Below are 26,106 nucleotides of genomic sequence, written 5' to 3'. Positions count from 1 at the left end.
GGGCTGCCGGAGTATTTTTTGTCAAAATTTGGAATTTTAAATAAACGGAAGGAAGAAATGCCGCTTAACTGGTACCTATTGAAGACGACCGGGTCGATGACCAGGGCCAACACCTACATTCGGAAGTTCACCGAGGGATCAGAGCGCAGCGGCGTGCTCAGCACAGCCCCCAAACTGCCGAAGAAGAAAAGTACCACGTTCAGGGTCTCGGAATTGGATCGCATTTCCTACCTTTCCTCTTCCTCCCGGAGGAGCAGGGGGACGAGCAACCGTTCGGGTCAGTTAAAAGAGCCCAAGAAAGCCCAAACGCTGGACACCTGTCCCTTGCACTCCAATGCGATCCCCAAAAAGGAGCCAGTGGTTCAGGACACTCCCTGCATGCGGGAGTTTTTCAACGAGGTGCGGGAGCGGGAGCTCAAGAGCTACTATCTGCAGATGAAGGCTGCCCAAAGGGTTCCAGCTCCGGCCCATTTGTGTTCGGACTGTGGCCTGCCAAAGCGGGACAAGAAGGATCTTAGCCAGAACATTTACTGTTCCGGAGATATGAACTTGCGGCGAAGTAGAGCTCAGCACGGTGATCGGTGTAGGGATCTCACTTGGTTGTGGAACTCCTCCGCGGCATATCCCCATTCAAGAATGAGTTGAGGATGTCGCGGAAGTGTTTCCATCCATAAGTGATCTTTTGGTTGTTCCACCGATTTTCTAAAATTTCTAAAAGTTATTTTTGTAAATATCAACTAGCAATGCCTTCGCTGTCATCCCCCTTGGCACTCCCTTTCCCTCGTAGTTTCAGTCACCTTTTGAGACCCAAATCTTTCGTATCGCACTCAACTCAGCCCTAGCCTTCCAGATCCCACCATGTTTTCCAATCCCGCCCAGGAGTCGGTGGGGACGCAAACGGAGGCCCAGCCGAATCCCTTGCCCGTCTGCACCCCGCTGCTGATGGTGGACGAAGATGGAAGGAAGCGGTACTGCTATCATGGTGGAAAGTGCAAGTGCGCCACCTGCGCCAAGATACGGGCGGAGCAGGCGGCGAAACTGGACCAGGAGCTGCTGTCCTACATACCGCACTCGAAACTGCATCTGGAGGTACCGGTTCGAATGGCCAAGCCGAAGCAGTACCGCCTAGAGGCCCGACGAGCCGATCCCGAGTTGGCCAAGTGGCTGCGCGAGGATCACGAGCGGCTGAGGCGCGAGTACCCCACGTACTACCTTCCGGACCGCTACTTCAGTGAGAACTTCTACGAGGTGCCCGGGCCCCAGCACAAGGAGACCCAGACGGACATCCCGATTGGGCGCTACGGCATCGATGGCTGTCCCTGTCCCGACAAATCGCGCTGCTACGATATGTAATCCTGGCCAGGCTTCGGCTACGCAAAAAATAAAATGTTAAATCAGTTTTTTATATATTGGGATTGGTTCTTTTTGATAAAAAGGAACTTTATTTCTTTATTAGCTCTTCCAGCTCTATTTCTTAATTTAGATTTATTATATTTTAATTTTTATAGTCAATTTATAGATGTCAGGGCTCTAAGTTTGTATCTACCCCTTTTTTTAGTCAGATGAAATCTAACATGTGGCTGAGATACTGCATTCTTCTGAAACAATTTAACTAAGTGGTAAAAAAAAATATATATTTTAAATCCATTTATAAAAATTCATTTTAGAATAAAATTTTTTTTTAAATTCTTTTAATTTTCTTACTTAACTAAGATCAAGTTGTAAGGCAGATCCTGTCATTTCTCTACTGATTAGGCATATTTTTAGGACCCTCCTCCGTTTAAATCCAAAACAATGCTGCGCAGCCCGAAAGTGACCCGGTTTCTGGCCAGGAGCAGTGCCCGCCACTACGCGGAATCCATAAACAGTAGTGTGCGAGCGGCGTTCGTCAAGGGAGACACGCGACTGGACCCCGTCTATGTGCTGCCCAAGTCCAAGTACGGCGGGATCAACACGGTCTCCTTGCTCACGGGCAGCACCATCATTGGCCAGCAGGGAGCCCACTTCGTGACGTCCCTGCTCCAGAGCAGTCGGGTGCCCGTGGAGGTGCAGGTCATCGAAGCGGGCCAGGACGATGAGTACTTCAACTCTGTGCTCCGCAACAGAACGGCTGTGCATGTGGAGAACCAGGCGGGTGCGGAGGCCAAACAGAAGGCTCTGAAGATCTGCAACGATCTGGATTTGTACGTTCTAAAGACTCGTACTCGCAGCTTTCCCGGCTTCAGGTGTCGCTTTCCCGGAGTGGACATCCAGATGATTGGCCAGAACAACATGGGCAACTACAACGAGCTGGAGTACTCCCCCGTCAAGGGAGTGGTGGAGGCCCTGTCCGTCGTGAGCCAAAAGAGCAATGAGAAGTACCTGAACTACGCCTTCAAGGCGGCTGTGAAGGCGGGTCGCAAGCGGGTGACCCTGATCAACAAGGCCAAGGAGTGGCCAATTAGCGATGGCAACCTGGTCGAAGCCGCCAAGCGTATGCACTGCCCCTACAAGGACTGCCTGGAGCTGGAGTTCATGGAGGTGGAGGAGGCCATCAGCCGGCTGGTCACGAATCCCACCTACTTCGACTGCCTCTTCGCCAGCGATCGCTATGCCACGTTCCTATCCGCCATCTGCAGCGCCGTGTGCGGCGGAGCCAATCTATTCAGTGCCGTCGAGCTCGGGGATCACCATGCCGTCTTCAAGCCCCTGCAGACCAAGCTCTCGCTGACCAACTACGCCACCCTCAGTGCCTACGGCATCGTGTCCACCATTGTGGATCTCTTCGAGCATTTGGGTCACACGAAGTGCGCGCAAGCCCTGTGGTGCGAGATGCTGCGCACCATGGACGAGGGAATCCGCACCAAGGAGTTCGGGGGCAAGGACACCGGCGAGTACGTCATCTGCAACATCATCAACAATCTGCGTTGCCATGCGTTGGGTCAAAAGTGATATGTGGCCGATTAGGGGGCTTAAGGTTGTAAATAAAATATGGAAGAATGCAAGGACAACGTCTGAATCACTTATTGTAAAATGTATTAGAAAAAGCTACTGAAAAATTCCTTGGGAATAAGGTTGAGCTTTTAAAAAGTTATTGGAACCTTAAAAAAGGGTTACAAAAAAGATTCCCATACATTTTTTGAATATCTACTAAGTTAGTTCATATGTACCTTCCTTATAAAAAGACGCAAGAGTAGGTTCTTACCCCACAATAAAGTTTATATATACTACAAAGAACGTATTTATTGCATAACATAATTTTTAACAATCCACAAGCGGAAATCTTCAGAAGTTGCGCCGTTTCAGGGAGCACTTGAGCTGGGGAGGAGAGAAAAGGCTTAGTTACTTGGTAATACAAACAATATATGAAAAATAATATTTCAAAATTATAAGATACTCTTTTATTCGATTGAGTATATCCAAATCGTATCATAGAAACTGTATGGTCATTTTAAAAAGTTGTTTTCGTAAAAGTTTTGAAGGCGAATTTCAATGGGCCTAAATTCATCGAAAATACTAGAGCCTAGAGCGCCTAAGACAGGCCTTTATGGCCCGCAACCACACCTGCTCCTCCTCCGTGCGCAGCTTGCTCTCGATCATCTGCATCTTCCAGTTGTCCGTGAAGGTCACCAGCTCCACCATCACCTTAAAGGTCACCGTCTTGCGGGGCTTGGCGCTCTTCGTCAGCTTGCCCTTGGCCTTGCTGCTGGGATACTTCATGTAGTCGTACACGATCGGCTGACCCTCCACCTCATCGATGATGTTTTTCTTCGACTCGACGGCCTTCGCAAGCTCTTCCTCCAGCTTGGTGGCGTTGAGGGTCTTCGGTTTGTGGCGCTGCCTCATGGGGTTGTCCATGATCGGGGGAAATTTAGTAGGATTTAGTTGTTGAGCTATCAAAGGTGTATCAAAGTCAGTTGTGTGTGTGTCGGTAAAGTCGGAACAGCAGGGCCTGCTGTGCGGCTGGTGGGTAATAAACGTTAAGTCCTCCATTTGCACGTACAATTTGAATAAATTCATGTTTCAGCCGGCGGCTGTAAACAACTACATAAATAGCCGGTGGAACCTAGGTACGAGGGGATGTATCCAGGGTACGAGGGGATGGCAATAAAATGTCCTGCCAGAAGTGAAGCATATTTGCAGGCGCCAAAAACAAAAGCCACAACACAATTGGCCAGTACGTAGGCCCCAGTCGATACTTTATCATCATGCAAATGGGCACCGAACCCCTTATAATCCCTTGCCCGGGGTAATAAGTACGATGAACGACTCCGCAACACAAACACATAAAGAGCGAGCTGTGGGATAAACAAACAGCAAAAATCCGGGGAGTCGTAGGGCAAATCCTTGCCGTGGGCCATCTTGAGTTATGGCTCAATTCCGGGCCAGCAAGAGGGAAAGACAATCGTTTTCGCACACATACAAGTCGTAATTTATTCGCCACTATAGAAAAAGTTTCATTTATTAAATTTTAGCCGAATCGCACACACAAGCACACACGCATCCTGGGAGCGCATCCTCTTAGCAGCTCTCGTAGTGGCCCGGTCATTGCTCCAGCTCGTTGGTGGGCCCGTGGGTCAGCTTGGCCTTCAGCGAGCCGCAGACCATCATGCAGGTGAACAGGGACAGCTCCAGGACACGGCACATGCAGTAGGCCACCACATCCAGCAGGTGTTCCACGACTCCCAAGTACAGACACATCCGTGGGTGGGTGAGTGGGTGCGTTTTCGCTTCACAAGGCAACGATAGCTTTTCCCTCGCTCAGACGATTCCTGAGCTGCTGCACTCCGATATCCTGATAAGACAAAGCCCTCAGCAGGTCCTCCTGTTTTATCCCACCGTGTTTATCTACGACAGAACTCTTTTCTTCGAATGATAACCCCGTGTTGGCTGGCTGGCCTTATATTCAATCCTGTTGCTGAATCAAAACACGAAGCTCCGCGACGTCCTCGCCTCGTATTTCTCTACAAAACAAAACGAGAGCCCAGCGAGAGAAGAGGGGCAGAAGGATAACAGGGAGATGGGAGTCCTGCCACCGGCGGAGCATGCGCAAACAGGTTCTCCTCCACTCCGACGAAGGCCCGAAGAGTATAGGCCAGAGGATTGTGTTACATTAATGTTACATTTAAAATTATTATTCCATACATATTTATCGCCATATTTTATAAACAAAACTTAATATTTTACTTAACATTAATGGTTAGAACTCCGTATTATAAAAGTTGCGCGCATTATCCAGAAAACTATTTACATCTCAAGATATAAGGCTATGAAAAAAGTGGAAGAATATTTAAATACCTTGTCCAAAAAGCATTAAAATACTTATGCAACCGAATAAATAAATTCTAAAAATTTAACGGAAGAACTTTAAGGAACTCAAAAAATTTTTTTAGCAGAATGTTAGCCTGGAAAGTATCCATAGTATGTACTAATTAAACGAGTTATTGGCCAATTTAACAAATGATCTTAAAAAATGTTTTACTCTCTAAAATGTTTTTCTAAAGTCTATTAATTATTTGTTATTTTCTAAGCATAAACAATTAAATATTCAGTTATTTGTGTATTAAGATTTTTTTCTGTAGTTTCAGTTAATAAATACATTTTTCCTTACAAATACATTTTTCTTACATTTAATTTTCCATTTCATTGTATAGTTGGAGATCAATTATAACTTTATGTTTCGGTAAGCATATTTCTAACGAGCAAGTAATATCCCAGGGATCTTAACTAAACATAAAATACAAGGTAATTAACTACCCATTCAATGATATATTTTTCATAGCCACTGAATATAATGATATGAGCCCAAAAGCAGTTAATAGTTTGATTCTCCAACTGGCTAGACGGCAAATGTCGTGTGTCTGCCAAGGACACAACCTTCGCAGGACTAAAGGCCACCACTCAGAGTCAGAGCACTATGCGAGTACCTATAACTCGACCATATGTTGGTTCCTAACCGAAGTTGGGTCGGTGCAGCACAGCATATGGTCACTAGACGCGAGCCACAATGCAGTTCGCCAGCGGGTTAATTGATGGCCCTGCCGTCCATCCTATACAGTAGCGTGGCTCATCCTCGCCACCTCGCCTTCTCCCTCTCCCACTCGTGTGCCGTTGAGCGTGAAAGTCACAAATTACGGCGAACAGAGGAGAGGAGGAGATCGCATGGCATGATAGCACCAATTTGGCAAGATATGACGCGTGCCCGGCGAGAGCGGGACGGCAGCAGGCGGAGTGTAGGCGTTGCTCGGCCGAGCGAAAGAGAAAGAGAGGGATGGGCACACTTCTAACCCCTAAGTGTGCGGCCGGGGGTCAAAGTCACCCCTGCTCCTCGGGGAGATCCTTCGGCCGGGATATGGTAATAGCTGCGAGGATCCTGGGGCCAGGGGTCATTTGCGGGCCGTTTCACACAAACTTGGTCAGAACGGCGGTGAAAATATTTGTAGAACGCACCGAAGGCGGGGGTCGACTGCAGAACGCAGCGCCGTCTCTCGGGATCGTTTTCAGTTGCATCGAAACTTTCAAGCCGCGCGGATCTGCCATGAGCTACTACTACTCGTCGGCCTCCGAGGAGGACGGCAGCTCCCAGTACTTGGGCAGTCCCAACTATAACCTCAGCCAGCTGCCCGTTTCTTCGCAGGATTACGGCCAGTCGGCTTTCCTATCGCCGGAGTGGCAATTCCTAGATGCCGCGGGCGCAACTCAACCAGAACTGGCGCCCATCTTGGAGCAACCAGGCCCGCCCACTCAACAGCAGACTCTCAAACGGCGTAGCAACAGCTCGGCGGGATCGGATGGCCGGAAGAGCAGTCCGGAACAGACCAATCTCAGTCCCACGGTCCAGAAGAAGAGAAGACAGGCAGCCAATGCCCGGGAAAGAAAGCGCATGAACGGATTGAATGAGGCCTTCGATAGGCTGAGGGAAGTGGTGCCCGCTCCCTCCATCGACCAGAAGCTGTCCAAGTTCGAGACCCTGCAGATGGCCCAGTCCTATATCCTGGCGCTGTGCGACCTCCTCAACAACGGCGATGTGGAGGTGGATGCCGCCGCCTACACAATCTTCGGCGGCAGCGAAGGCGGCTTCGGGCTAAGCGGAGGATCCTTACCATAGATGGATACTGCAGATCACTCTTTCCTAGACTTAAGCTATGTGATTTTCTTCTTACTGTAGAATAGACTAAAGATACAAAAGAAATAAATGATATATGAGTGCATTACTCGGGACCTTTAACCTTTAGTTTAATTAATATTAAATAGCTAAGTTCATAAGAAATCTGGGGTTACCCCTTTTTGAAAATTAAAAAAATATTTGGCTCTTCATTAAAAACTTTTAGTTGCTTAAACTTTCAAGCTATCAAATGAACCCTTCCTAGCAGTTTCTAAGAATTGAATTCCTTTTTTAAAATTAGTAGGTTAAGCTACATTTTCGTCTTTCAGTATGCCAGTATTTGGTCGATAAATGTTTTTAAGAATAACATAAATAGTAGTGTTTTTGTTATACTTTGTTAACTCTTTTCTCTCTTTTGGCAATTATAACAGCCCACTACCAAGACCCGCTTTTCCAAAACCCCAGATTCAATTTGCCATCGGATCGTTTGGCTACGCCTCAATGGTTCCGAAAACGATCGTAAATTAATTACTCAAAAGTTCATTGATGGGAGTCCGTCAAATTTTGGGCTAACCCCGAACTATCCCAAAGCTACGAAGCCAGCTCAGAGGGCGGCGAGGCGTGACGCCCCTGGCCAAAAACTCCTCTCATTGAATAAAAGGCAGCTGAGTCCTTCGGCTTCGGTTGGGCGCTGTTCTTTATATGATGATTCGAGGTAAGTATGTGTGAGGACATTACAGCTATGGGTTGATCACCGAGGATACTTTTTTCTGGGTTTCGTGGGTGGCCTGGGTGGTAACGGAGGCCCAGCGTTGTCCTGGCTGGGCACTGTTATGTGTTGCATCTCCACGTCGTCCCTGCTGAAGGAGTTCTTCGAGGGTCGAAAGCCAGGAACCGGCGGATGCAGGACTATAACTTCTCGTCTGTTGTCACCAAAACTCAAGTCTCGAAAGGGATTGTTGGTGAGCAGTAGGGTCCTGTTCTCGTCCAGGATGGGAGCGTTGGCCTTGTGGGATGGCCGTAGAACGGGTCTCCTGGGCCGCGAAGATGTCGCTCTAGATAGCAGTGTGCGCCGCATCTTTCGGGAGGGAAACACCGCTTCTCTGTAACCTGTATGAATGGATCGATCGAGGTGCTCCTTGATGATGCCCAGCGCCGTGCTGGCCAGGACAGGTGGAACCCTGAAGGAGCCCAGTACGGATAGACCACCACCCCTGGTCTGGGAGTGCTGGGATGGGCGGGATGGACGAGTTGGCTGGGTTGGCTCTGATGTCTGGGATTGGGTGGTGGCCGACAAATCGACCCAGGACGTGCTCTGAAAGCCGGAGCACTGCCGCTGACAGTGCAGCTGCTTCACAGACTCCTGTCCTGGGCCCATCCGTTGGCCATCTGGTGGTCCAATCGGCTTCTTTGGCACCACGAGGAGGTACTGGTGGTTGTTACCTTCGTCCTGTAATTTGCAAATAAAATAGGTGGCCGAGTTTAGATCAAAAGGCAACTTGCTGTTGGCAGCTGCATTTGTGTCCATGGTTCTCTTGGCGGCACTGGATTGTCCCGCAGTCCTCGTCGAAGTTCGTCTCTTGACCGGCTGATCTCCTGGCTGACTCTTTTGAGCTCCAGGAACATGAGCTGGACTGGCGGATCGGGACTGCACTCTGGGAAAAACGCCCGTCTTGGGGCGGAAACTCTTCTTGACAGTGGGCGACTGGTTGTCACTGGTGGATACTGGCTTAGTTCTGGCTTCTTTGCCATCTTTCTTCAATGGTTTCTTGGTTCTCCCGCTGGACTCTTTTTTGTTATCCTTGCTTTCAGTTAAGGCATTGAGTGCCATGCATATACTACCAGCTTGGTTTCGTTCCTTGACCGCAGTTATCTTGGGTTCGTTTGGATCGCATGCACAATCCTCGCAAAAAAATTGGTTATCATTGGCTTGTTGATTGGTATTGCCTTTTTCAAATTTTGGGTATACAGCTTCGTTAAGATCGCACTCACAGTAATCTATGTCGTTTCTCTTACCTCTGTCATCCTTTCCTGGATCATTGGTTTCTTGATTATCTTTTCTACTCCTGTTTGGCATTGGAGTCTGCGGCGTCCTATTGGTATTTCCATTTGGGTATTTTGAGTAATATTCACCTCCTTGGGGTTCGCATTCACAGCCGTCTACTTCATTACTTATATCTGCGTCATTCTTGCCAGGATCTTCGGAATTCTGATTAACTTGCCTAGTTCTCTTTGGCACAGAAGTTTCAGGCGCCCTGTTGCTGTTCCTATTTCCGTATTTTGGATAATCACTATAATCGGCTACTACTTCGTCTATATTTCCTCTGGTTCTTCCTTGGTTCTCGTTTCTGACCGTTCGATTGCTTCTGTTTGGCATAGAACTTTGGGGAACTTCGTTATCACTGCAGAAGCAGTCATATTCCGACTCGTATACATCAGTTCCCCTCGAATAGGAAGGTGCTTTCTCCGTTCCCCTCGAATAAGGTGCCCTGTCTTCAAATCGTTTGCGATTATTGTTTCTGGCATATTCTTCATTCTCATCCTCAGAGTCCTCATAATCATAACTTTTGGTTCTTCTAGACGTTTCGTTTCTTCTATAATCATCAGATACCTTGCGACTTCGATTTCCATTATCTCTTATAGGATAAACACCATAGGCTTTATCCTGTTCATCGGAGTCGAAATCGTCTTCACACATGCACTCATCTACAGTATTGTTTCTGTATTCGGTTCCGTTGCGATAACTTCCCTGATATCTATCATTATCTTTGCTTGGCAAGTTTCTATCCTCCCTTCTCGAATACTTTTTGAATCTATCTGGGTCCTTATTAGAGTCGCGATTGTCATTCCTATATCTTCTTGGCTCATATACATTGTCATCTGAATCATCCATATCCTCGCGATCTTCGTTTCTCGTACGCCTATAACTCCCCATTTCTTTCTGGTTCTTTTCGGAATCTTCAAATCTATGTATATCTCGATGTTGCCTTCTAGTTAGGGACTCACTTCTATACTTTCCCTTTGTTTCATTTTCTTCCTCTTCGTACTCTTTAGAATAATCTCGTCGCCTCCTTGACCTTTCCTTAGGGGGTGCATTAACTGCCCCATAATTGATATATGGGCAAGTGTTATCATTGCACTCCTTGTACTTTCTTTTGGAGGTCTGATATGTACCATTGCCATTCCCACTACTATTTCTTGGGTTTTCCATTTCCCTATCTAAACGATCATTATATCTCTTAGAAGAAGTACTTTTGTAGGGACACGTATTATCGGTACACATTTCATCCTTTCGCCTTTTTGAAGTATAAGCTTCTTCATCTGATTTTCTCTTGCTCCGAGAATTATCATCCCGACCTTGACCACTGTATCTCTTCCTGACACCTGGTTTCTGCTCTTCATAGTCACCATTTTGTGGTCTATTTCTATCTTGACCTTGGGATCTTCTCTTGGAAGTTGCGCTTTCCATCTCATCATAGTCCCGATCCCTTGAAGGAGGCCTTCTCCTTCTGGCAGTTCTTTCCTCGCGGTTTGTTTGAATGGGATCGTCTTGTGTGCATTTCGAATAGGGGCATTCCCCGGGATTTTCCTGACTATATGCTGGACACTCTATATATTGAGAATCGTCGGTTTGAAGTTGAAAAACTTTTGATTTGCTTGGGGTGCTATCAGGATCCCTTTCCCGCCGCGGAGAAGGCGAATCCTCATAGTTGGAATTGGGGTTACTAACAACCATATCATCATGGCGAGATCGTCTTTGGGTAGGACGCACCTCATTTTGATTGCGACTGCTCGCTGGACACTTACAGGGACTTTCCCCCGGAGCTGGACGGTCAGAGTCTTGATTACCTTGCCTCTTACGAGATCGGTTTGCATCGTCATATGATCTTTTCGGTTGACCGTTTCCACCAACGGAGTCCTCATCAGAATTATTAGTTCCTCGTTGGCTTTGATAGTTTCCACTTCTGGATCGTTCTCTTTGGTCGTTAGATGTTTGTGTTCCCTTATAGGCAGGACACTCCACATACTCAACATTCCGTGGCGGTGGCTTTGGTCTTTTTTTTGCTGTAGGATGCTGGACAGGCTGCTCAGGCTGAAGTATCTTATTTATATTTGAAGAAAATACTTTGTCTAGACTTTGAGGAGGAGCCCTTACGGCCTGACTACCTGCCTGAGGTAGGCCACTATCCATTTCCTGTGGCCTAGATCTAGATGGCGGTGCCATGGGCCTCTGGCCAGAGCTTGGAGCTTCGACCGCGGACTGGTTCTGTACCCACATTTCCCTATTTTCTGTATTGATGCAGTGCACCCGCTGTTGTTTGGGATATGCAGGCTGCCCGTACTCATCAAAATAGTTCCCTTCTCCATAAAATTGGCCAACTTGGTTATCTTGTGGAGCTGCTCGGGAATAGCTTGGAGCATTATGATCGATCTGCTGCATTACGTAGTAGTTTCCCTGGGGAACCACTGTCCGATTGCAGTACATGCACTGGCATCCATACATACTACATAGCTGGGGATCCGCATTCAGTTGGTCAGTATTACAAAAACATTGATTTTCCACTGGTTGCTGGGTATTATAGTAAGCCTGATCTGAAATCGGCTGACTGTTGTTATACTGAGCCGGATCATTTGGAGTGTTCTGGGAATTCCTATTCTTTTGCGCCTTCTGTAAGAGCATCGCATTCACCTGATCCTCGCCCGACCGAGGACGATCATTCTTACAGTCGCAGTTTTGGCTCTGGGCAGATAACTCTTCGGAACCTTCTTCGGAGTATCTTCCACCTTGGTTCTCCTGCCTCGCTAACTGATCCTGAAGTCGCTGGCATATGGCATCGTTATTCCGCTTCCAACCTCCGCAGTTGGACTGGCGATCGTCATTTGGAACAGCTTTGCGGTATCTGGGCTTCCATTCCGGACGGTTTTGCGAACACAGTCTGGGACCTGGCCACCTATCGTGCCGCTCTGCATTATTGCTGGACTCGCCATCGTCCCAGTTGCCCAGATCCACAAAGACACCATTCTGATGGGTTCGTCCAGAACGTTTTCGACTGCTCGGTAATGCACTTTCATCCTGTCTTCGAATTGTTACGTTTCTTGGCTTTTCTTGAGGGTTATCGGCTGTCCGCGCTTTGCTACAACCGCACTGATTCCCATCCCAGGAACTTCTACTTTCGGGACTAGTCCCGCGGGATTGGGCTCTTCCTTCGCACCCTTCACAGCCATTCTGTTCCTCCCCTGTGTTGCACTTTACACAGTAGGTCGTGGGATACCAGCGATCATTGCCGGAGGTAGATCGTACTTTGATTCTCCTCTGTTCCTCTTCATTGGGTGGTTCAGGTTCTAGTACCATCTTGTAAAATGTGTAACCGTCTTTGGATAAACTGGCGGACGGACTCAATGAAGCTAAGGGGGAAAAGAATGTGGCCTCCGACATGTTGGGCGAGTATTTGGGTGTAATAGTACCACTTTCGTCTAGGATGATGCTACAGCTGATTTTTGGCTAAGGGTCAAAGGACAACTCTTGGTCACTCTTCAGTACACATTTTCCCTAATACCACCACTCACCTCGTCTGGATCTTCCATACCGAGGTTTCCCAAGAACTGTAGGTCCTCAAAATAAGAGTGCCTGGGAACAAAGCTATACCCTTCTTGCTGACTCCGTTGCAGGGCGGAGCATTCCTGTGAGTAATAGCTCCGGAGGGCGAGTATCTGCAGCTTCACCTGGTCAGGGGTTAAACCGGCCTTCATAAGTAGAGTTATCCTTCGCCAGGCGTCATCCTTTACGGTACTGCTGTGGTAACCAGGAGATTGGGGATTCCACAGGCATTCGTTGGAGCGATAAAGGTGGATGAGCTTCTGGGTCTTTTTCAAGCGTTCCATGTTCAAATACAAAGAGTTATCCTCGGGTGCCAATGCCATCTTGCCTGTATGTCCCTTGCACAGCGCCCAGACTCGGTGATCAATCTTCCATAGCGTTGTCCCTGACCTATAAAGCTTGGAATTACAGAAATCCGAAAACACAAGCTTGAAACTATTTTTTGGTTGCCCCCAAACCGAAGAAATTTGACACAAATTCCAGATATTAAAAAAAAGATTTTAGAAACGGTTTTAATGGATTATGTTAAGTGGGTATTAAGAAATAAAAGTAAAAGCTCAACTTACAACATGTTTATTTAAAAGAAATAACATTAAAGAGTGTTTAGATTTCCAGTGTCTTTAAATATAACATTATCGTTTTGTTTTCAACACATTGGTTAGAATTATTTATTTATTTTACCATGCAACTGCATAACAACTTTTTTACATTTATTTTGTATTTTAAACAAAATAAGTTTGGTTATAAATTTCGAACTCTCCCTTTTTTATTTCATTTTCCGTAAGAGCTTACAAAGATTACAGTGTATACTGTCAACTAAGCTTTTAACGGTCATTTTTTGGTATTTTCACAAATGACTGTGTTCTCAGTTGGTATGTTCCCCCCAGGCTGAGTGGTATTTAGCGTGGCATCCAGAACGGTCACACTGGCGCACGGGCGAAAATAAAATAGTCGAATAAAATAGAGTTTCGAGTGCCACAAATTCCGACCCACTGACGTATGAGAGTGCATTTATCGGCCGCACTTAATCATTCCGGGCTAGTGCAAAAAGCGTACGCGGACCCCCAGTCAAAGCCGCGACTTTACCACCCAACCATTCGATCAAATCGACTTTTGTGTCTGGTATAACCACAAAATTTTCACTGCATCTACTGAGCCGCCCCCAACCCAATTTTCGCGAGTGCTTCGGAATCGGAAAATCAGACGTAGAATCGGGCCCATACGGAGTTCCGGAGTTAGTGTAGATCCAGGGAGCAGTACCAGGCAGTGCCGGAACGGAGTGCAGTGCTGTGACTCGCGGACCATCCACGTAAACAGCTGCATGCGCAGAGGTCGCGCCCAGAGCTCCAGAGCAATCTCCGCCAGAAAGAGCCCCACTCCGCCGTAAGCCATGTCCGCGGAACGCGAAATTCCCGCCGAGGACAGCATCAAGGTGGTCTGCCGTTTCCGACCACTGAACGACAGCGAGGAGAAGGCCGGCTCCAAGTTCGTGGTCAAGTTCCCCAACAATGTGGAGGAGAACTGCATATCCATAGCGGTACGTGCTCCAGACCCAGACCCAGACCCAGATGGGTGTCCCAGATCCCAAACCGAGAGTTCCCCCGCCTTATGTATTTTCCCTGTGTGTTATGCATTAATCTCTGCGTGCCGTGCCATGACGTCATGCCTATTAGCGTACATTACCCTTCCCCAAATTGCCGACCAATGGGCATGGGGCTGGCGAAAGAGAGAGGAGCCCCAGAGCTAGCCATGAATAAGTGCAGAAAAACCATCTATGCTAAGCCGATGTTTTGGATTTGATGAAGAAACTACTGCGAATCAATATGGCTTGGCATTAAATTGATTTTCCCCCGTGTGCGGAATGGCACAGGGGTGTGCGCGAGGCGAAGACCACCCACTAGAAGGTTTTCTGCCACAAGCGGGGGTTCCATTCTTTTGGGCCGCATAAATATGCGCTTTTCTAGAGTTTCCAGTCCGCCTTCGCTGCTTACCTCACTTACACACATTTCCACACCAGTGCCAGCTAGCACACTCACACACACACACAGACCGAAAGAGACCGCCTTTCCACTCCCCAAGCCCCCCAAGCAACCCATTTTCCCGCTCGAGTGAGTCATGCACACGCAAACCATAAAAAAGAAGAGGGAAAACAATAAGAGCAACTTTGGAGGCATTGGAATTCGGCTGTATTGCCTATATTCGACCTGAAGTGTTATTAGATTGTATGCCTCGGCTTTTCCGCCAGGTGTAGTCCATCGGTTTCCTGGTGAAGACTTGAGCAATTGAACCAGTTCCAAAAAGTCAGCACTACATAGTGCCTGCAAACACACAGACATTATCATCGCACTGCTCTCTTCCTCTCCGCCCATCGCTCGCTCTTTCGCTCCGTCTTTCTTCTGCCGCTCGTTATTCACTATTCTTCCCCCTTTCACTCCGCCCCTACTCCCATCGCTCACCATTTCTTAATGCTCATAATTACAATCTGCTTCGCGGCCATGCGTTGAAAATGATTTAAAAGCAGTCAGCGGGAAACGGTCGGGGATGAGGAGGGGACAGGGGCAATGAATCTCCGAAAGAAATTTCACCGCAACTAGCACTACCTACTACAAAATCACTATCCCCTCCTTCCCGCAGGGCAAGGTATATCTGTTCGACAAGGTCTTCAAGCCGAACGCCTCGCAGGAGAAGGTCTACAATGAGGCGGCCAAGTCCATCGTCACCGACGTCCTGGCCGGTTACAATGGAACGATATTCGCCTACGGCCAGACGTCCTCCGGAAAGACGCACACGATGGAGGGCGTCATCGGGGACTCGGTGAAGCAGGGTATCATACCGCGCATCGTCAACGACATCTTCAACCACATCTACGCCATGGAGGTGAACCTGGAGTTCCACATCAAGGTCTCCTACTACGAGATCTACATGGACAAGATCCGGGATCTGCTGGACGTCTCCAAGGTGAACCTCAGCGTGCACGAGGACAAGAACCGGGTGCCGTACGTGAAGGGCGCCACGGAGCGGTTCGTCTCCTCGCCGGAGGACGTGTTCGAGGTGATCGAGGAGGGCAAATCCAATCGCCACATCGCGGTGACAAGTGAGTTCCCATCCGTAACTGAGATCAGAGCAAAGGCAGCCAAAGGAATAACTGAAAACATTCTCTAACATAATAATAATATAAAATAATCAGGATGATAATGTTAAAGTCACAAAATTTCGACCAGTGTAAGTGTAATGAACATAAATGATGTGGCAGGCTATCAATATCATAATTAGTCACTTGTTTTCAATTAGCTCTTAACAAACCCACAAGCCTTACTTTTAAAGAGCATTTTTAATAATTTCTTATAAAAATGAATATTTAATGACTTTTTAATTAGTGAACTTTAATATGATAGTGTAACAATGCCCTTGTTCTGATCTCTATTGCATTTTCCTGACTAAAATCGTCTATTATAACGATTTATCCACCCTTTTTCAGACATGAACGAGCACTCTTCGCGATCCCACTCAGTATTCCTCATCAACGTAAAGCAGGAGAACCTGGAGAACCAGAAGAAGCTTTCCGGCAAACTCTACCTGGTTGATTTGGCCGGTTCCGAAAAGGTTTCCAAGACCGGAGCCGAGGGCACCGTCCTCGATGAAGCCAAGAACATCAACAAGTCGTTGTCGGCCTTGGGCAACGTAATCTCCGCCCTGGCGGACGGCAACAAAACGCACATCCCCTACCGCGACTCCAAGCTTACGCGCATCCTGCAGGAGTCGCTGGGAGGCAACGCACGCACAACCATCGTCATCTGCTGCTCCCCGGCCAGCTTCAACGAATCGGAGACCAAGTCCACGCTGGACTTTGGTCGACGCGCCAAGACCGTGAAGAACGTGGTCTGCGTGAACGAGGAGCTCACTGCCGAGGAATGGAAGCGACGCTACGAGAAGGAGAAGGAAAAGAACGCCCGGCTCAAGGGCAAAGTGGAGAAGCTGGAGATTGAGCTGGCGCGCTGGAGGGCCGGTGAAACCGTCAAGGCGGAGGAGCAAATCAACATGGAGGATCTCATGGAGGCGAGCACGCCCAATCTGGAAGTGGAGGCGGCCCAAGCGGCGGCAGCGGAAGCTGCGTTGGTTGCCCAGCGAACTGCCCTCGCCAACATGTCCGCTTCAGTGGCCGCAAACGAGCAGGCCAGGCTGGCCACGGAATGCGAGCGTCTGTACCAGCAGCTGGACGACAAGGACGAAGAGATCAACCAGCAGAGCCAGTACGCCGAGCAGCTCAAGGAGCAGGTGATGGAGCAGGAGGAGCTCATCGCCAACGCTCGGCGAGAGTACGAGACTCTGCAGTCGGAAATGGCGCGAATCCAACAGGAGAACGAGTCCGCCAAGGAAGAGGTCAAGGAGGTGCTCCAAGCTCTCGAAGAGCTGGCTGTTAACTACGACCAAAAGTCCCAGGAGATTGACAACAAGAACAAGGACATCGACGCCCTCAACGAGGAGCTGCAGCAGAAGCAGTCTGTGTTCAACGCCGCCTCCACGGAGCTGCAACAATTAAAGGACATGTCCACGCACCAAAAGAAGCGCATCACCGAAATGCTGACAAACCTGCTGCGCGACCTAGGCGAAGTGGGCCAGGCCATCGCCCCTGGGGATTCGGGCATCGACGTCAAGATGAGTGCCCTGGCTGGCACGGATGCCAGCAAGGTGGAGGAGGACTTCACCATGGCCCGCTTGTACATCAGCAAGATGAAGACGGAGGCCAAGAACATTGCCCAGCGGTGCTCCAACATGGAGTCACAGCAGTCGGACTCCAACAAGAAGATCTCCGAGTACGAGAAAGACCTGGGCGAGTACCGTCTGCTCATCTCGCAGCACGAGGCACGCATGAAGTCGCTGCAGGAGTCGATGCGCGAGGCGGAGAACAAGAAACGCACCCTTGAGGAGCAAATCGATTCGCTGCGCGAGGAGTGCGCCAAGCTGAAGGCCGCCGAGCACGTGTCCGCCGTCAATGCCGAGGAGAAGCAGCGGGCGGAGGAGCTGCGCTCCATGTTCGACTCGCAGATGGACGAGCTGCGCGAAGCCCACACCCGCCAGGTGTCGGAGCTGCGGGATGAGATCGCCGCCAAGCAGCACGAAATGGACGAGATGAAGGATGTCCATCAGAAGCTGCTCCTCACACATCAACAGATGTCGGTCGATTACGAGAAGGTGCGCCAAGAGGAGGCCGAGAAGTCCAGCGAGCTACAGAACATCATTCTTACCAACGAGCGGCGCGAACAGGCCCGCAAGGACCTCAAGGGTCTGGAGGACACTGTGGCCAAGGAGTTGCAGACGCTGCACAACCTGCGCAAGCTTTTCGTTCAGGATCTACAGGTAAAATTTGAACTATCCAAATGTCTTATATAATCTGTCATTAAACCTACTCTAATCCTTTAATTTTCCGTTTATTCCAACAGCAACGAATTCGCAAGAACGTGGTAAACGAGGAGAGCGAGGAGGATGGTGGATCCCTCGCCCAGAAGCAGAAGATCTCCTTCCTGGAGAACAACCTCGACCAGCTGACCAAGGTGCACAAGCAGTTGGTGCGGGACAACGCCGATCTGCGGTGTGAGCTGCCCAAGCTGGAGAAGCGTCTGCGCACGACCATGGAGCGGGTGAAGGCTCTGGAGACGGCACTTAAGGAGGCGAAGGAGGGCGCCATGCGGGATCGCAAGCGCTACCAGTACGAGGTGGACCGCATCAAGGAGGCTGTGCGACAGAAGCATCTAGGCAGACGCGGCCCCCAGGCGCAGATCGCCAAGCCGATCCGCGCCGGTCAGGGTGCGATCGCCATCCGTGGCGGTGGCGCCGTCGGCGGAGCAGCGCCGCTGGCCCAGGCTAGTGCTGTCAACTCGTAGATCCGATCACCACCCGTCGCCGCCCAGTTCAGCTCCGCTTTAAACTAAACTAAATGGATTACGTTATACATACTTAACATAACTGATAATTGCCTTCGCTTAGATGAGATGTGTCGCGATCATGTGCAGCGCTTTAAATATACATACATATAATTTAATTAAATAAATGAGAGGAAACCGGAAATTAACTAAATTTTACAAACCGAAAATAATAAAACCCACAGATATGTAAGGACATCTATGTACGTTAAGAGTATTTATAAACTTTTCAAACATAAACCTAAATAAAAGTCGCAGACAAATTAAGGTCGCTATAGTTTGATTATATTTTCAGTTGTCAAAAAAAAGTGTTGGGGATCATTCAGCTACTTGGTAGTGCCTGGTCTGCTCCTGCTACAGACGCATATTGTAGCCCGTGCCGCATGTGTTGTGGAGCTCCCAGTCCTCGGGAGAGTTGACCACCTGCCACTCGTACCACACTTTCGTTTCATCTACGCAGCGCCAAAACTTGATGGAGATGGTCTGTCCCTCCTTGAGTGTCCGTGGGCGCTGGAAAAGACTCATCACAGGAGCTTCTATAAAAGAATTTAAAACCAACTCACCGTTGGAAAGAACATGGGAAACCAGGAAAACATGCCAGGCGTGTGGGTTAGCGGGTTGATGCTCAGGCAGATGTCCTTGTACAAATGCGTATCGAAGTATCCTCCGATGCCGTGCAGCACACAATCCTTTTTCACAGTAAAGGAGAGCACCTTGCAGCGCGTATTGTCAATTTTCTCCGCCCGATTGGGATGCGTGAACTCGAACAAGGCCTTCGGCTCATCAATATGGTATATATTCTTTAGAAGCGACACATAGCCGCAGTCGAAGGCAGGCACGGTGGATACGGATTGGCAGACATTCTGGTGCAGGATTGCAGACATCAGTGGGTTTATGTAGGAGGTGGATTTGTAGGGTATGCTGATGCCATCCGGTTTGAGCAGCTTTAAGGCTCCATCAAGGCACTCGGGCGAAAGTTCATTGTCGCCAAAGGAACCCAGCAACTCGGATACCATAATGTCAGCCAGCTCGGGAGGGGAGAAGTCGCGCATGTCCTTTGAGAAAATGTGAACGTCTAAAGGGAAGGATTCGAGAGGGATTAGGCTTGTATTTTATGTTGGCCTATTTCGTGTTCCTACCTTTGTTGGCCCAAAGCGTTTTAACCATGTTAGAGAGTGTGCGGATGGCATTGGGGTTCTTTTCTATGATGTATAGGCGCACTTGACGTTTCGTCAACTCGGCTGCATTAAAAACAGCCCGCGCTAATGGACCTCGTCCTCCTCCAAGCAACATGACCACAGTCTAAGGGGTAAATATTTTAAAATTAATATAACATGGGTTATATTTAGAAAAAAACTCTTCTTACCAACTTGCTTTTTGCTTCTTCATCGCTCACTCGATCTAACAAAGCCGCCTGTACGGCGTTCTGGTAAAGCTTGTACTTCACAGGATCAGTTTCAAATACCTCATAGGTGTAGCTGTCTAGATTGTCGCAGAGTGGCTGCAGTGGAATCTCCAGCATGTTTTCATAGCTAGGAGAGAATTGTTATTCAGCTTCAAAGATAATATATACCTCACACCCACCTGTTAAGCACGTGCGTATCGCAGTTGTCATTGATTAGCTTCTTTAGGTAATCTGCATACTGGGACAAGGCCTTATCTTGGGGATTCGTGGAGATGATGATGTTGGCTCGCACCGAGATGAACTGTCCGATGATGACCTGCCACTCCTTCTTCAGCACACAGTAGTTGGAGCGATTTCTCACAAACAGGGAGGAGGGAACAATGATTGCCTCGACGGGCTCGCCCAACCAGCGACGCACGGTCTCCTTGCTGGGCCTATCGGAGTCGTTTAGCTCCACCACAACCTTTACTTTGGAGCTATATTTGGCGGCAATGCGCAGGTTGTTCCACCAGTTCCATGGGTCATTGGCTTCCGCCTGGGCCATCTCCTCGGCGGTGGCATCTTTGCGGTGCTCGAAGGTGGCCAGCTCGGGATTGGTGATGGGCACCTGAATGAACCAGTTTCCTAGGGGATACAGATCTTCCAATAAGTTGTTTGACGTTCCGCTCAAGCCTCCAGACCCTTACCCTTCGTCTTAGAGCGCACAATGGCCGCCAGATTGTCGTTTTCCGGACCACGCAGTCGCACCATCACGCTGCCCAGGTTTTGCAGGTGCTCTGCCCAGGACACATCCCGCAGGAGCACCTCTTTGGCGTGCTCGCGCAGCTTGGCGTTCGGCGAGTCCACATCGACGTCGGACATGGTGAATATTACCTTGGAGTTCCAGTCCACGGCGCTCAGAATCGTTGCCGGGTAGGTGGGATCCGACTCGTCCGGCTCGAAAGGCAACATGTTGGCGTTGATCGAGGTGGCCACCACATTGTAGTTGTTCGCATAGGCCTTCTCGATCAGCTTGGGAATGCTGCTGACGCCCTCCTGGTGCAGACAGACGTAGTAACTCATCTTAAATTCGCAATTCGCACTCCGCCTCTTCAAAAAGGGCAAAAAATGCGGTGACCGGCGAAAGTGTGACCGTGCGTGGCGCGAATTCAAATGGTGCAATTGGTGGGACCGCAACGCAAAGAGAGGAATAATCCGGCATTTCAGCCAATGTTGTTGTTGACAATTTCTGTGTCGTTTGCCAATTTTTGTGTTTTCCCGAATTTAACGATAAGCAATAGCTCCGGGCCCCCAGTAGCATGTAATTTTGATTGTTCATGGCTAACCGCGATGTATTCTCCAAGATCCTGCCAAATGTCAGGCTGGGCACTCGCTACGACGAGGATGGGCGTGAAGTTCAGGTGAGTCTAGCTCATCTCAGCAGGATTTCTCGTTCTCATTTTTTAATTCCTTCAAGGTGGAGCGCCGCGAGGACTCGGATGCTACCGCCAAGGAGCAGGACACTTTCGACATCCTGGTGGCAGCGGGATATTACCGGGCCCGCATAAAGGGCCTGTCCGCCTTTGATAAAGTGGTGGGTGGGATGACCTGGTGCATCGAGTGCTGCGACTACGATGTGGATGTGGACCTGCTCTTCCACGAAAATCTCTCCATAGGACAGAAGATGTGAGACATGGATAACTTAGTTTAAACGCATATAACAATTTGTCTTACAACATAATTTACTTACAGTGCTCTGGTGGAGAAGATCGTATCTGTTCTGATTGATATGAAGTGCCCGCATAGCCTGGAACCCCATCAAGTGCAGGGTCTGGAGTTCCTAGCCATACATCCCGTAATCCAGTGGTTGGTAAAGACCTCTGTAGGTAGTCCGTCCATGTGGTTTAAGACATACGTACATTTATAGAGAATCCTTTTTAGGTGGAAAACCGAGCTGAGCGTGGCCAACGCTTAAAGAGATTTGCCATTGGACAGTTCCACAATCACTACCAGTACAAAAGCGATAAGGACAATCTCACTAAAATACGCCTGGCTTCCACCAACATCAAGGCCATTCAGGAGCTCTACGGGCCCAGAAGGCTGTACGAACGCCAGGAAGCTCCAGGCGATGACGACGTTTCCCGGGTTCGTCTTACTCTCCTGGAGTACGGAGATCCAGGACCTATGTTTAAGACCAGCGCTGAGAGAAGGGCAGAACAGGGTCGTGGAGAAGCAGATGAGGTGGGCCCTAGCTTAACATATTTTATGGCCACAAACCTATTTCCTTTTATCCACAGATCGATTTGGAGGAATACCTGCGCAGTTTATCCCTCGCAAAAGTTAATCTTACGGGCACTCAAAAGCGTATTGATCTCGATCCTACCGCACGACAGGAGCTGCAACAGCACTATGCTGAATTTAAGCTGGAAATGGAAACGGATACGCAAGAGCTGAAGGCACAAAACCAACAGAAACGTCTCGAAGCGGCCAAAATTGCCCTGGAACACAAAGTAAAGCGCTTCTGCAAGGATAACGAACAGCTCCACGAAGCGGAAAAGGAGCAGGGCCAGAAGACCAAGGAAGTGGAGGATCAATTGGATGCGCTAAATACTGAGCTCAAGGCACACAAAGATACACAGGATAAGGCGGATCCAAAGTGGGTTGAAGATTGGAAGAACATTATAAACAACTTGTAATTCAATCCGTTTTTTAAGGCTCCTTGAAAAGGTACAAAGCTTGCTGCAGCAACACGAAGAGATGAAGAAAAGCGAGGCGGAATTCAAGGAATCTTGTCGCACTGATTTGGCCAACCTGCAACAGCAAATCGAGTGAGTTGTATAAATTTATATTTGCAAGTGACACAATTCCTATAACTTGCTATGCTTTGCAGTGACCTTGAAGCATTTAGTGCCCAAGACGCGGAGGCCCAAGCAGCAGCCGTGGCTGGCGAGGAGCAGCGTCTGAAGGAGCTGCGCCTGCAGTTGGCCAAGAGGAACCGCGGCATTGTGGCCATCGAACGGAAGCTGGACGCCATACCCGATCGCACAGAGCTGGCTCAGTACCAGCGGCGCTTCCACGAACTGCACAACGAGATGAGCGGCAAGCACCTGGAAACCAAGCAATATTACACCTTGTACAACACTCTCAACGACAAGAAGCGCTACATGGAGAAGGAGCTGGCCCTCCTGAACTCCATCTGCGAGGCCTACAACGAGGGCATGATGAGTCCGCACGGCCGCGAGGACTTCATCCGCCAGTTCGAGTCCATTGTGGACGGGGTGAAGAGCGCCCAGGACAAGGTGCGTCACAAGTACAACGAGGAGCGGATGCGGCGCGACGAGCTGAACGAGGAGCTGCAATCCCTGCTGGAGCTGCAGCGCCAGTACGCCCTGGCTGTCAAGCAGCTCACCCGGGAGTGCCAGCTCTGCGAGCAGCTGCAGCAGCAGCTCAGGTCAATTAGGAGCAGGACCCAGTCCTAGCCCGTTTTAACTGTTGATTAACTACCACGAAACACTCTTTGCAAAAGCGTTCAATAAATTATATCGCCCTAATTGTAGTGCAATTATCCGGGAATCCAATCAAACGTTGTTACCCAAGGACTTTCCTCAAACAAACCAATTGCGCACATCTGTCAAGCTTAACTTTATCCTTTCATTTTTCATATTCCCATGCATATATATTCGAGTATTTATGCTGTCAATGCTGGGTCAGCAGTTTATTTCCATAAAGCACTCGCTGATAAAGCAGCTCCCACATGCATCCCAGAAAAATTTGCATACTCGCATTGCCTGGCAGCTCACTTTATTCCGTGCCATTTGGTGCTCTAATTAATATGCGGCTCGCTTAGTGGCATGCCGAGCAATCAGAGCCACTTCAGGATCCGTATTCCGGGTGCCCGGGTCCTGGAACTGCAGGACTGCAGCTGCTGCTTGCGGTTAATTAATGTCCTTGCACCTTAACATTGAATTCAAGCTGAGCCATTGCAATTACATTTTATTGCGTGGCAATCAATTCCATTCAACAAGTGACATTGAGACGGGCAGAGAGGAGGGAAAAAGAAAATTGTGGCCCACCTGGCCCTTGGGCCAAGATAAATTTCCAGCGTATGACAAATATTTAAAGCGGAGGACCTCCGGCGAAGGTTAAACCGGAGCCCTTGGCAGACATTTCACAACTAACTTTATGGGAACTCTGCTCCCGACCGTCGAAGTCTCCTCTATCCCCCACCAAGTCGCCCTTATCGAACTGAAAACACACCCATATAGAACCAGTCAGGCATTCCGCCCATCTATATAGCCGCTTTAAGCATGTGCAAAATGGGTGTCAGGGGGTTGGAGCCCCCGCCTCCGGATAAAAGTGAAAGCCAACACAAGGGCCCATATCCTCCCGCGTTTCCTCATTTGTATTTGCTTTGGCATTTCGCCCATCCAAACACAAAGGCTGAGTGGGAATGGGACGGCATCGAATGGGGATTGATTGGGGATGCGGCAGAGAGGGGGTCGCCACGCACATAAGCCTTGACAAAAGTCAATCAGCATATTTGCTCGATTGGAGGGAGCATGCCAAGCGGATAATCGATTCGCAATGTGTTTGAATAACAAATTACTGGAAATTGTGAATGCGAAAGTCATTGTGGCACAGGCCATCCTGAACACGGAGTACTTTCGGCGAAACCGAGGGGATTAAAATGTATGCAGCTGTCAGTGTCGCCCGGATTTCGATTTCCAACATCTCCATTCTGACAGCCTCGGGATCCCGATGCCACTTGTTGGCCTCGCCCCCGCCTCCTTGTTTGGCGAGTGAACTTGCCTCTCGAACTCGAACTATTGAACTTTGGGCTCAAACAATGAACTGTCCTTTCTGTTTGCTTCTTACAGGCTCCGCAGCTTACAGTCAGAGAAAACCTGAGGAGTTTCTGTTAATTTTTTAAAGCTCTAAAAAGACCTTACAGTAAGATTATATTTTGTGTTATACAATTTGTAGAAGGATCAAAAAAATATATATTATTATCAAATATACCTTAAATACAAATCTTGTTTCCTTAGATCTTACGATAAGATCAAAATAATTGTATTAAACATGGGGAAAACCTCTTTCTTTATAGATGGATCTAAAAGTGATAAATTACTTAATATTATACCTAATACTTTTAAGGCATAAACTTTCATAAGCCAAATAATATAGTTTTGATTAATTTATTCATAAAGTTTTTAAAGTTATTATTATTAAGTTGTTATTATTATTAATAAATACAAATAAAATATTTCTGAAAGCAATTGGTTTAAAAATAAATTCTTTTTTTAAGTGGGATAAAAAATGTTTTATAAGTAATTAATTCAACCTTGTACAAGGATTTTCTTCAAATTTGAAATAATGATTTTCTACATCCAAGCCCAAATCATTTTTGCAGTGTATGAAAACGAAAAGCAATAAACGTAGACAAGCGCAGATGTTCGAGGAAAACTTTGTGCCCATTTGAACCAAATAAGAGGGAGCAAACCAATGGGGCAGCTCGACCATATAATGTTCTGGCCAAGTTTAATCTAATTTCTGTGGCATGTGAATAATCGTGCCGAATTAGTTGTGTTCGATTTGGTCCGATGTCAGTGCACCTTTTTGTCAACAAAGAAAGTTGCCTGGTCCGAGATCCTCCTGCTCCTCCTGCCCCCTCTCCAACTACTCATCCTCGGGCAGAAGGACAACATATGTGGCAGACAAGTTTAAATCAAGCCAGGACAAAAAGCGAGTGCTGCGCGCATTAATCAACTTCAGCAAATGAACCAAGTTGGCCCCGGGGCCAGCAGAAACCCAAATGGCAGTTCGGGAACCCATGGCCTGACCCTGACCCCAGAAGGACCCTCTCCCTTGGAACTCTCGATTTGTCAATGTGTCAGATGATCAACCGAAACGAGCATTGATTTAATTAATTTATGTTCTCCCCACGGGCCTGGCAACAGCCGACTTTGGTAACTCTGGCCGGGATGTTGGTATGCTGGGATGCTGGGATGCCGGGACCTCGGGACACCTTCTAGGAGGCACGTTCAACAGGTTGGCCAGCTTCCATCGGGCACGGAGCACAGAGCTTTTTGCGGGAAAAGCTCACCCGAACCGAACTCAT

General features: G+C 48.4%; 10 protein-coding genes across 13 annotated transcripts; 6 read left to right on the top strand and 4 right to left on the bottom strand.

The window, feature by feature from the left end:
• Positions 1–10: 10 nt before the first annotated feature.
• LOC108036275 (uncharacterized) lies at positions 11–1,405 on the top strand. The gene has a single exon (XM_017112285.3). The coding sequence runs from the start codon at positions 859–861 to the stop codon at positions 1,351–1,353; it is 495 nt and encodes a 164-aa protein (XP_016967774.1). The 5' UTR covers positions 11–858; the 3' UTR covers positions 1,354–1,405.
• On the top strand, positions 58–645 carry LOC108036276 (uncharacterized). The gene has a single exon (XM_017112287.3). It carries the CDS (start codon positions 58–60, stop codon positions 643–645), a length of 588 nt encoding a protein of 195 aa, XP_016967776.3.
• A 314-nt stretch (positions 1,406–1,719) lies between the features above and the next one.
• On the top strand, positions 1,720–2,990 carry LOC108036278 (isocitrate dehydrogenase [NAD] subunit gamma, mitochondrial). Its single transcript, XM_017112289.3, has one exon. It carries the CDS (start codon positions 1,795–1,797, stop codon positions 2,929–2,931), a length of 1,137 nt encoding a protein of 378 aa, XP_016967778.1. The 5' UTR covers positions 1,720–1,794; the 3' UTR covers positions 2,932–2,990.
• Positions 2,991–3,191: 201 nt separating this feature from the next.
• On the bottom strand, positions 3,192–3,927 carry LOC108036299 (uncharacterized). Its single transcript, XM_017112310.2, has 2 exons — positions 3,544–3,927; positions 3,192–3,297 (listed from the first exon to the last, which is right to left on the bottom strand). Exons 1-2 carry the CDS (start codon positions 3,835–3,837, stop codon positions 3,265–3,267), a joined length of 327 nt encoding a protein of 108 aa, XP_016967799.1. The 5' UTR covers positions 3,838–3,927; the 3' UTR covers positions 3,192–3,264.
• A 460-nt stretch (positions 3,928–4,387) lies between these two features.
• LOC108036304 (uncharacterized) lies at positions 4,388–4,876 on the bottom strand. Its single transcript, XM_017112315.3, has one exon. It carries the CDS (start codon positions 4,678–4,680, stop codon positions 4,525–4,527), a length of 156 nt encoding a protein of 51 aa, XP_016967804.1. The 5' UTR covers positions 4,681–4,876; the 3' UTR covers positions 4,388–4,524.
• Positions 4,877–6,516: 1,640 nt separating this feature from the next.
• Positions 6,517–7,087, top strand: LOC108036298 (protein lin-32). Its single transcript, XM_017112309.3, has one exon. The coding sequence runs from the start codon at positions 6,518–6,520 to the stop codon at positions 7,085–7,087; it is 570 nt and encodes a 189-aa protein (XP_016967798.1). The 5' UTR covers position 6,517.
• Positions 7,088–7,757: 670 nt separating this feature from the next.
• LOC108036216 (zinc finger CCCH domain-containing protein 13) lies at positions 7,758–13,166 on the bottom strand. 3 transcript variants are annotated; one of them, XM_044092348.2, is made up of 3 exons: positions 12,653–13,165; positions 9,101–12,587; positions 7,758–9,031 (listed from the first exon to the last, which is right to left on the bottom strand). In XM_044092348.2, the coding sequence occupies exons 1-3, from the start codon at positions 13,004–13,006 to the stop codon at positions 7,836–7,838; spliced, it is 5,037 nt and encodes a 1,678-aa protein (XP_043948283.2). In that variant the 5' UTR covers positions 13,007–13,165; the 3' UTR covers positions 7,758–7,835. The 3 variants fall into 3 exon arrangements, with proteins under 3 accessions (XP_043948283.2, XP_050744268.1, XP_050744269.1); XM_050888312.1 differs by having other exon boundaries at positions 8,395–8,534; positions 8,588–12,587; XM_050888311.1 differs by having other exon boundaries at positions 7,758–12,587; positions 12,653–13,166.
• Positions 13,167–13,572: 406 nt separating this feature from the next.
• Positions 13,573–18,871, top strand: LOC108036407 (kinesin heavy chain). Its single transcript, XM_017112527.3, has 4 exons — positions 13,573–14,220; positions 15,318–15,777; positions 16,162–18,041; positions 18,125–18,871. Exons 1-4 carry the CDS (start codon positions 14,074–14,076, stop codon positions 18,563–18,565), a joined length of 2,928 nt encoding a protein of 975 aa, XP_016968016.1. The 5' UTR covers positions 13,573–14,073; the 3' UTR covers positions 18,566–18,871.
• Positions 18,868–21,191, bottom strand: LOC108036409 (protein arginine N-methyltransferase 5). 2 transcript variants are annotated; one of them, XM_017112528.3, is made up of 6 exons: positions 20,696–21,191; positions 20,189–20,648; positions 19,971–20,136; positions 19,744–19,906; positions 19,168–19,679; positions 18,868–19,114 (listed from the first exon to the last, which is right to left on the bottom strand). In XM_017112528.3, the coding sequence occupies exons 1-6, from the start codon at positions 21,069–21,071 to the stop codon at positions 18,959–18,961; spliced, it is 1,833 nt and encodes a 610-aa protein (XP_016968017.1). In that variant the 5' UTR covers positions 21,072–21,191; the 3' UTR covers positions 18,868–18,958. The 2 variants fall into 2 exon arrangements, with proteins under 2 accessions (XP_016968017.1, XP_016968018.1); XM_017112529.3 differs by having other exon boundaries at positions 20,189–20,633.
• Positions 21,192–21,202: 11 nt separating this feature from the next.
• LOC108036410 (coiled-coil domain-containing protein 93) lies at positions 21,203–23,539 on the top strand. Its single transcript, XM_017112530.3, has 7 exons — positions 21,203–21,409; positions 21,466–21,674; positions 21,741–21,870; positions 21,930–22,229; positions 22,286–22,644; positions 22,703–22,816; positions 22,879–23,539. The coding sequence occupies exons 1-7, from the start codon at positions 21,326–21,328 to the stop codon at positions 23,465–23,467; spliced, it is 1,785 nt and encodes a 594-aa protein (XP_016968019.1). The 5' UTR covers positions 21,203–21,325; the 3' UTR covers positions 23,468–23,539.
• Positions 23,540–26,106: the final 2,567 nt, after the last annotated feature.

Source organism: Drosophila biarmipes, chromosome 2R (genome assembly GCF_025231255.1).
Source record: "Drosophila biarmipes strain raj3 chromosome 2R, RU_DBia_V1.1, whole genome shotgun sequence".
Lineage (NCBI taxonomy): Eukaryota > Metazoa > Arthropoda > Insecta > Diptera > Drosophilidae > Drosophila > Drosophila biarmipes.
This window is presented reverse-complemented; position numbering and strand designations above follow the sequence as displayed.

Excerpts from the sequence above, each read along its gene's own strand:
- LOC108036276 (XM_017112287.3), top strand. The coding sequence starts at position 58 with ATGCCGCTTAACTGGTACCTATTGAAGACGACCGGGTCGATGACCAGG.
- LOC108036275 (XM_017112285.3), top strand. The coding sequence starts at position 859 with ATGTTTTCCAATCCCGCCCAGGAGTCGGTGGGGACGCAAACGGAGGCC.
- LOC108036278 (XM_017112289.3), top strand. The coding sequence starts at position 1,795 with ATGCTGCGCAGCCCGAAAGTGACCCGGTTTCTGGCCAGGAGCAGTGCC.
- LOC108036299 (XM_017112310.2), bottom strand. The coding sequence starts at position 3,837 with ATGGACAACCCCATGAGGCAGCGCCACAAACCGAAGACCCTCAACGCC. Across the intron at positions 3,298-3,543 it reads TGCGCACGGAGGAGGAGCAG|CTCAAGTGCTCCCTGAAACG; the intron begins GTGTGGTTGCGG and ends TCTCCTCCCCAG.
- LOC108036304 (XM_017112315.3), bottom strand. The coding sequence starts at position 4,680 with ATGTGTCTGTACTTGGGAGTCGTGGAACACCTGCTGGATGTGGTGGCC.
- LOC108036298 (XM_017112309.3), top strand. The coding sequence starts at position 6,518 with ATGAGCTACTACTACTCGTCGGCCTCCGAGGAGGACGGCAGCTCCCAG.
- LOC108036216 (XM_050888311.1), bottom strand. The coding sequence starts at position 13,006 with ATGGCATTGGCACCCGAGGATAACTCTTTGTATTTGAACATGGAACGC. Across the intron at positions 12,588-12,652 it reads GTATGGAAGATCCAGACGAG|CCAAAAATCAGCTGTAGCAT; the intron begins GTGAGTGGTGGT and ends TTTGACCCTTAG.
- LOC108036407 (XM_017112527.3), top strand. The coding sequence starts at position 14,074 with ATGTCCGCGGAACGCGAAATTCCCGCCGAGGACAGCATCAAGGTGGTC. Across the intron at positions 14,221-15,317 it reads AGAACTGCATATCCATAGCG|GGCAAGGTATATCTGTTCGA; the intron begins GTACGTGCTCCA and ends TCCTTCCCGCAG. Across the intron at positions 15,778-16,161 it reads TCGCCACATCGCGGTGACAA|ACATGAACGAGCACTCTTCG; the intron begins GTGAGTTCCCAT and ends ACCCTTTTTCAG.
- LOC108036409 (XM_017112528.3), bottom strand. The coding sequence starts at position 21,071 with ATGAGTTACTACGTCTGTCTGCACCAGGAGGGCGTCAGCAGCATTCCC. Across the intron at positions 19,680-19,743 it reads AACGCTTTGGGCCAACAAAG|ACGTTCACATTTTCTCAAAG; the intron begins GTAGGAACACGA and ends CCTTCCCTTTAG. Across the intron at positions 19,115-19,167 it reads TTCCCATGTTCTTTCCAACG|CGCCCACGGACACTCAAGGA; the intron begins GTGAGTTGGTTT and ends AGTCTTTTCCAG.
- LOC108036410 (XM_017112530.3), top strand. The coding sequence starts at position 21,326 with ATGGCTAACCGCGATGTATTCTCCAAGATCCTGCCAAATGTCAGGCTG. Across the intron at positions 21,871-21,929 it reads AGTGGTTGGTAAAGACCTCT|GTGGAAAACCGAGCTGAGCG; the intron begins GTAGGTAGTCCG and ends AATCCTTTTTAG. Across the intron at positions 22,645-22,702 it reads CAGGATAAGGCGGATCCAAA|GCTCCTTGAAAAGGTACAAA; the intron begins GTGGGTTGAAGA and ends CCGTTTTTTAAG.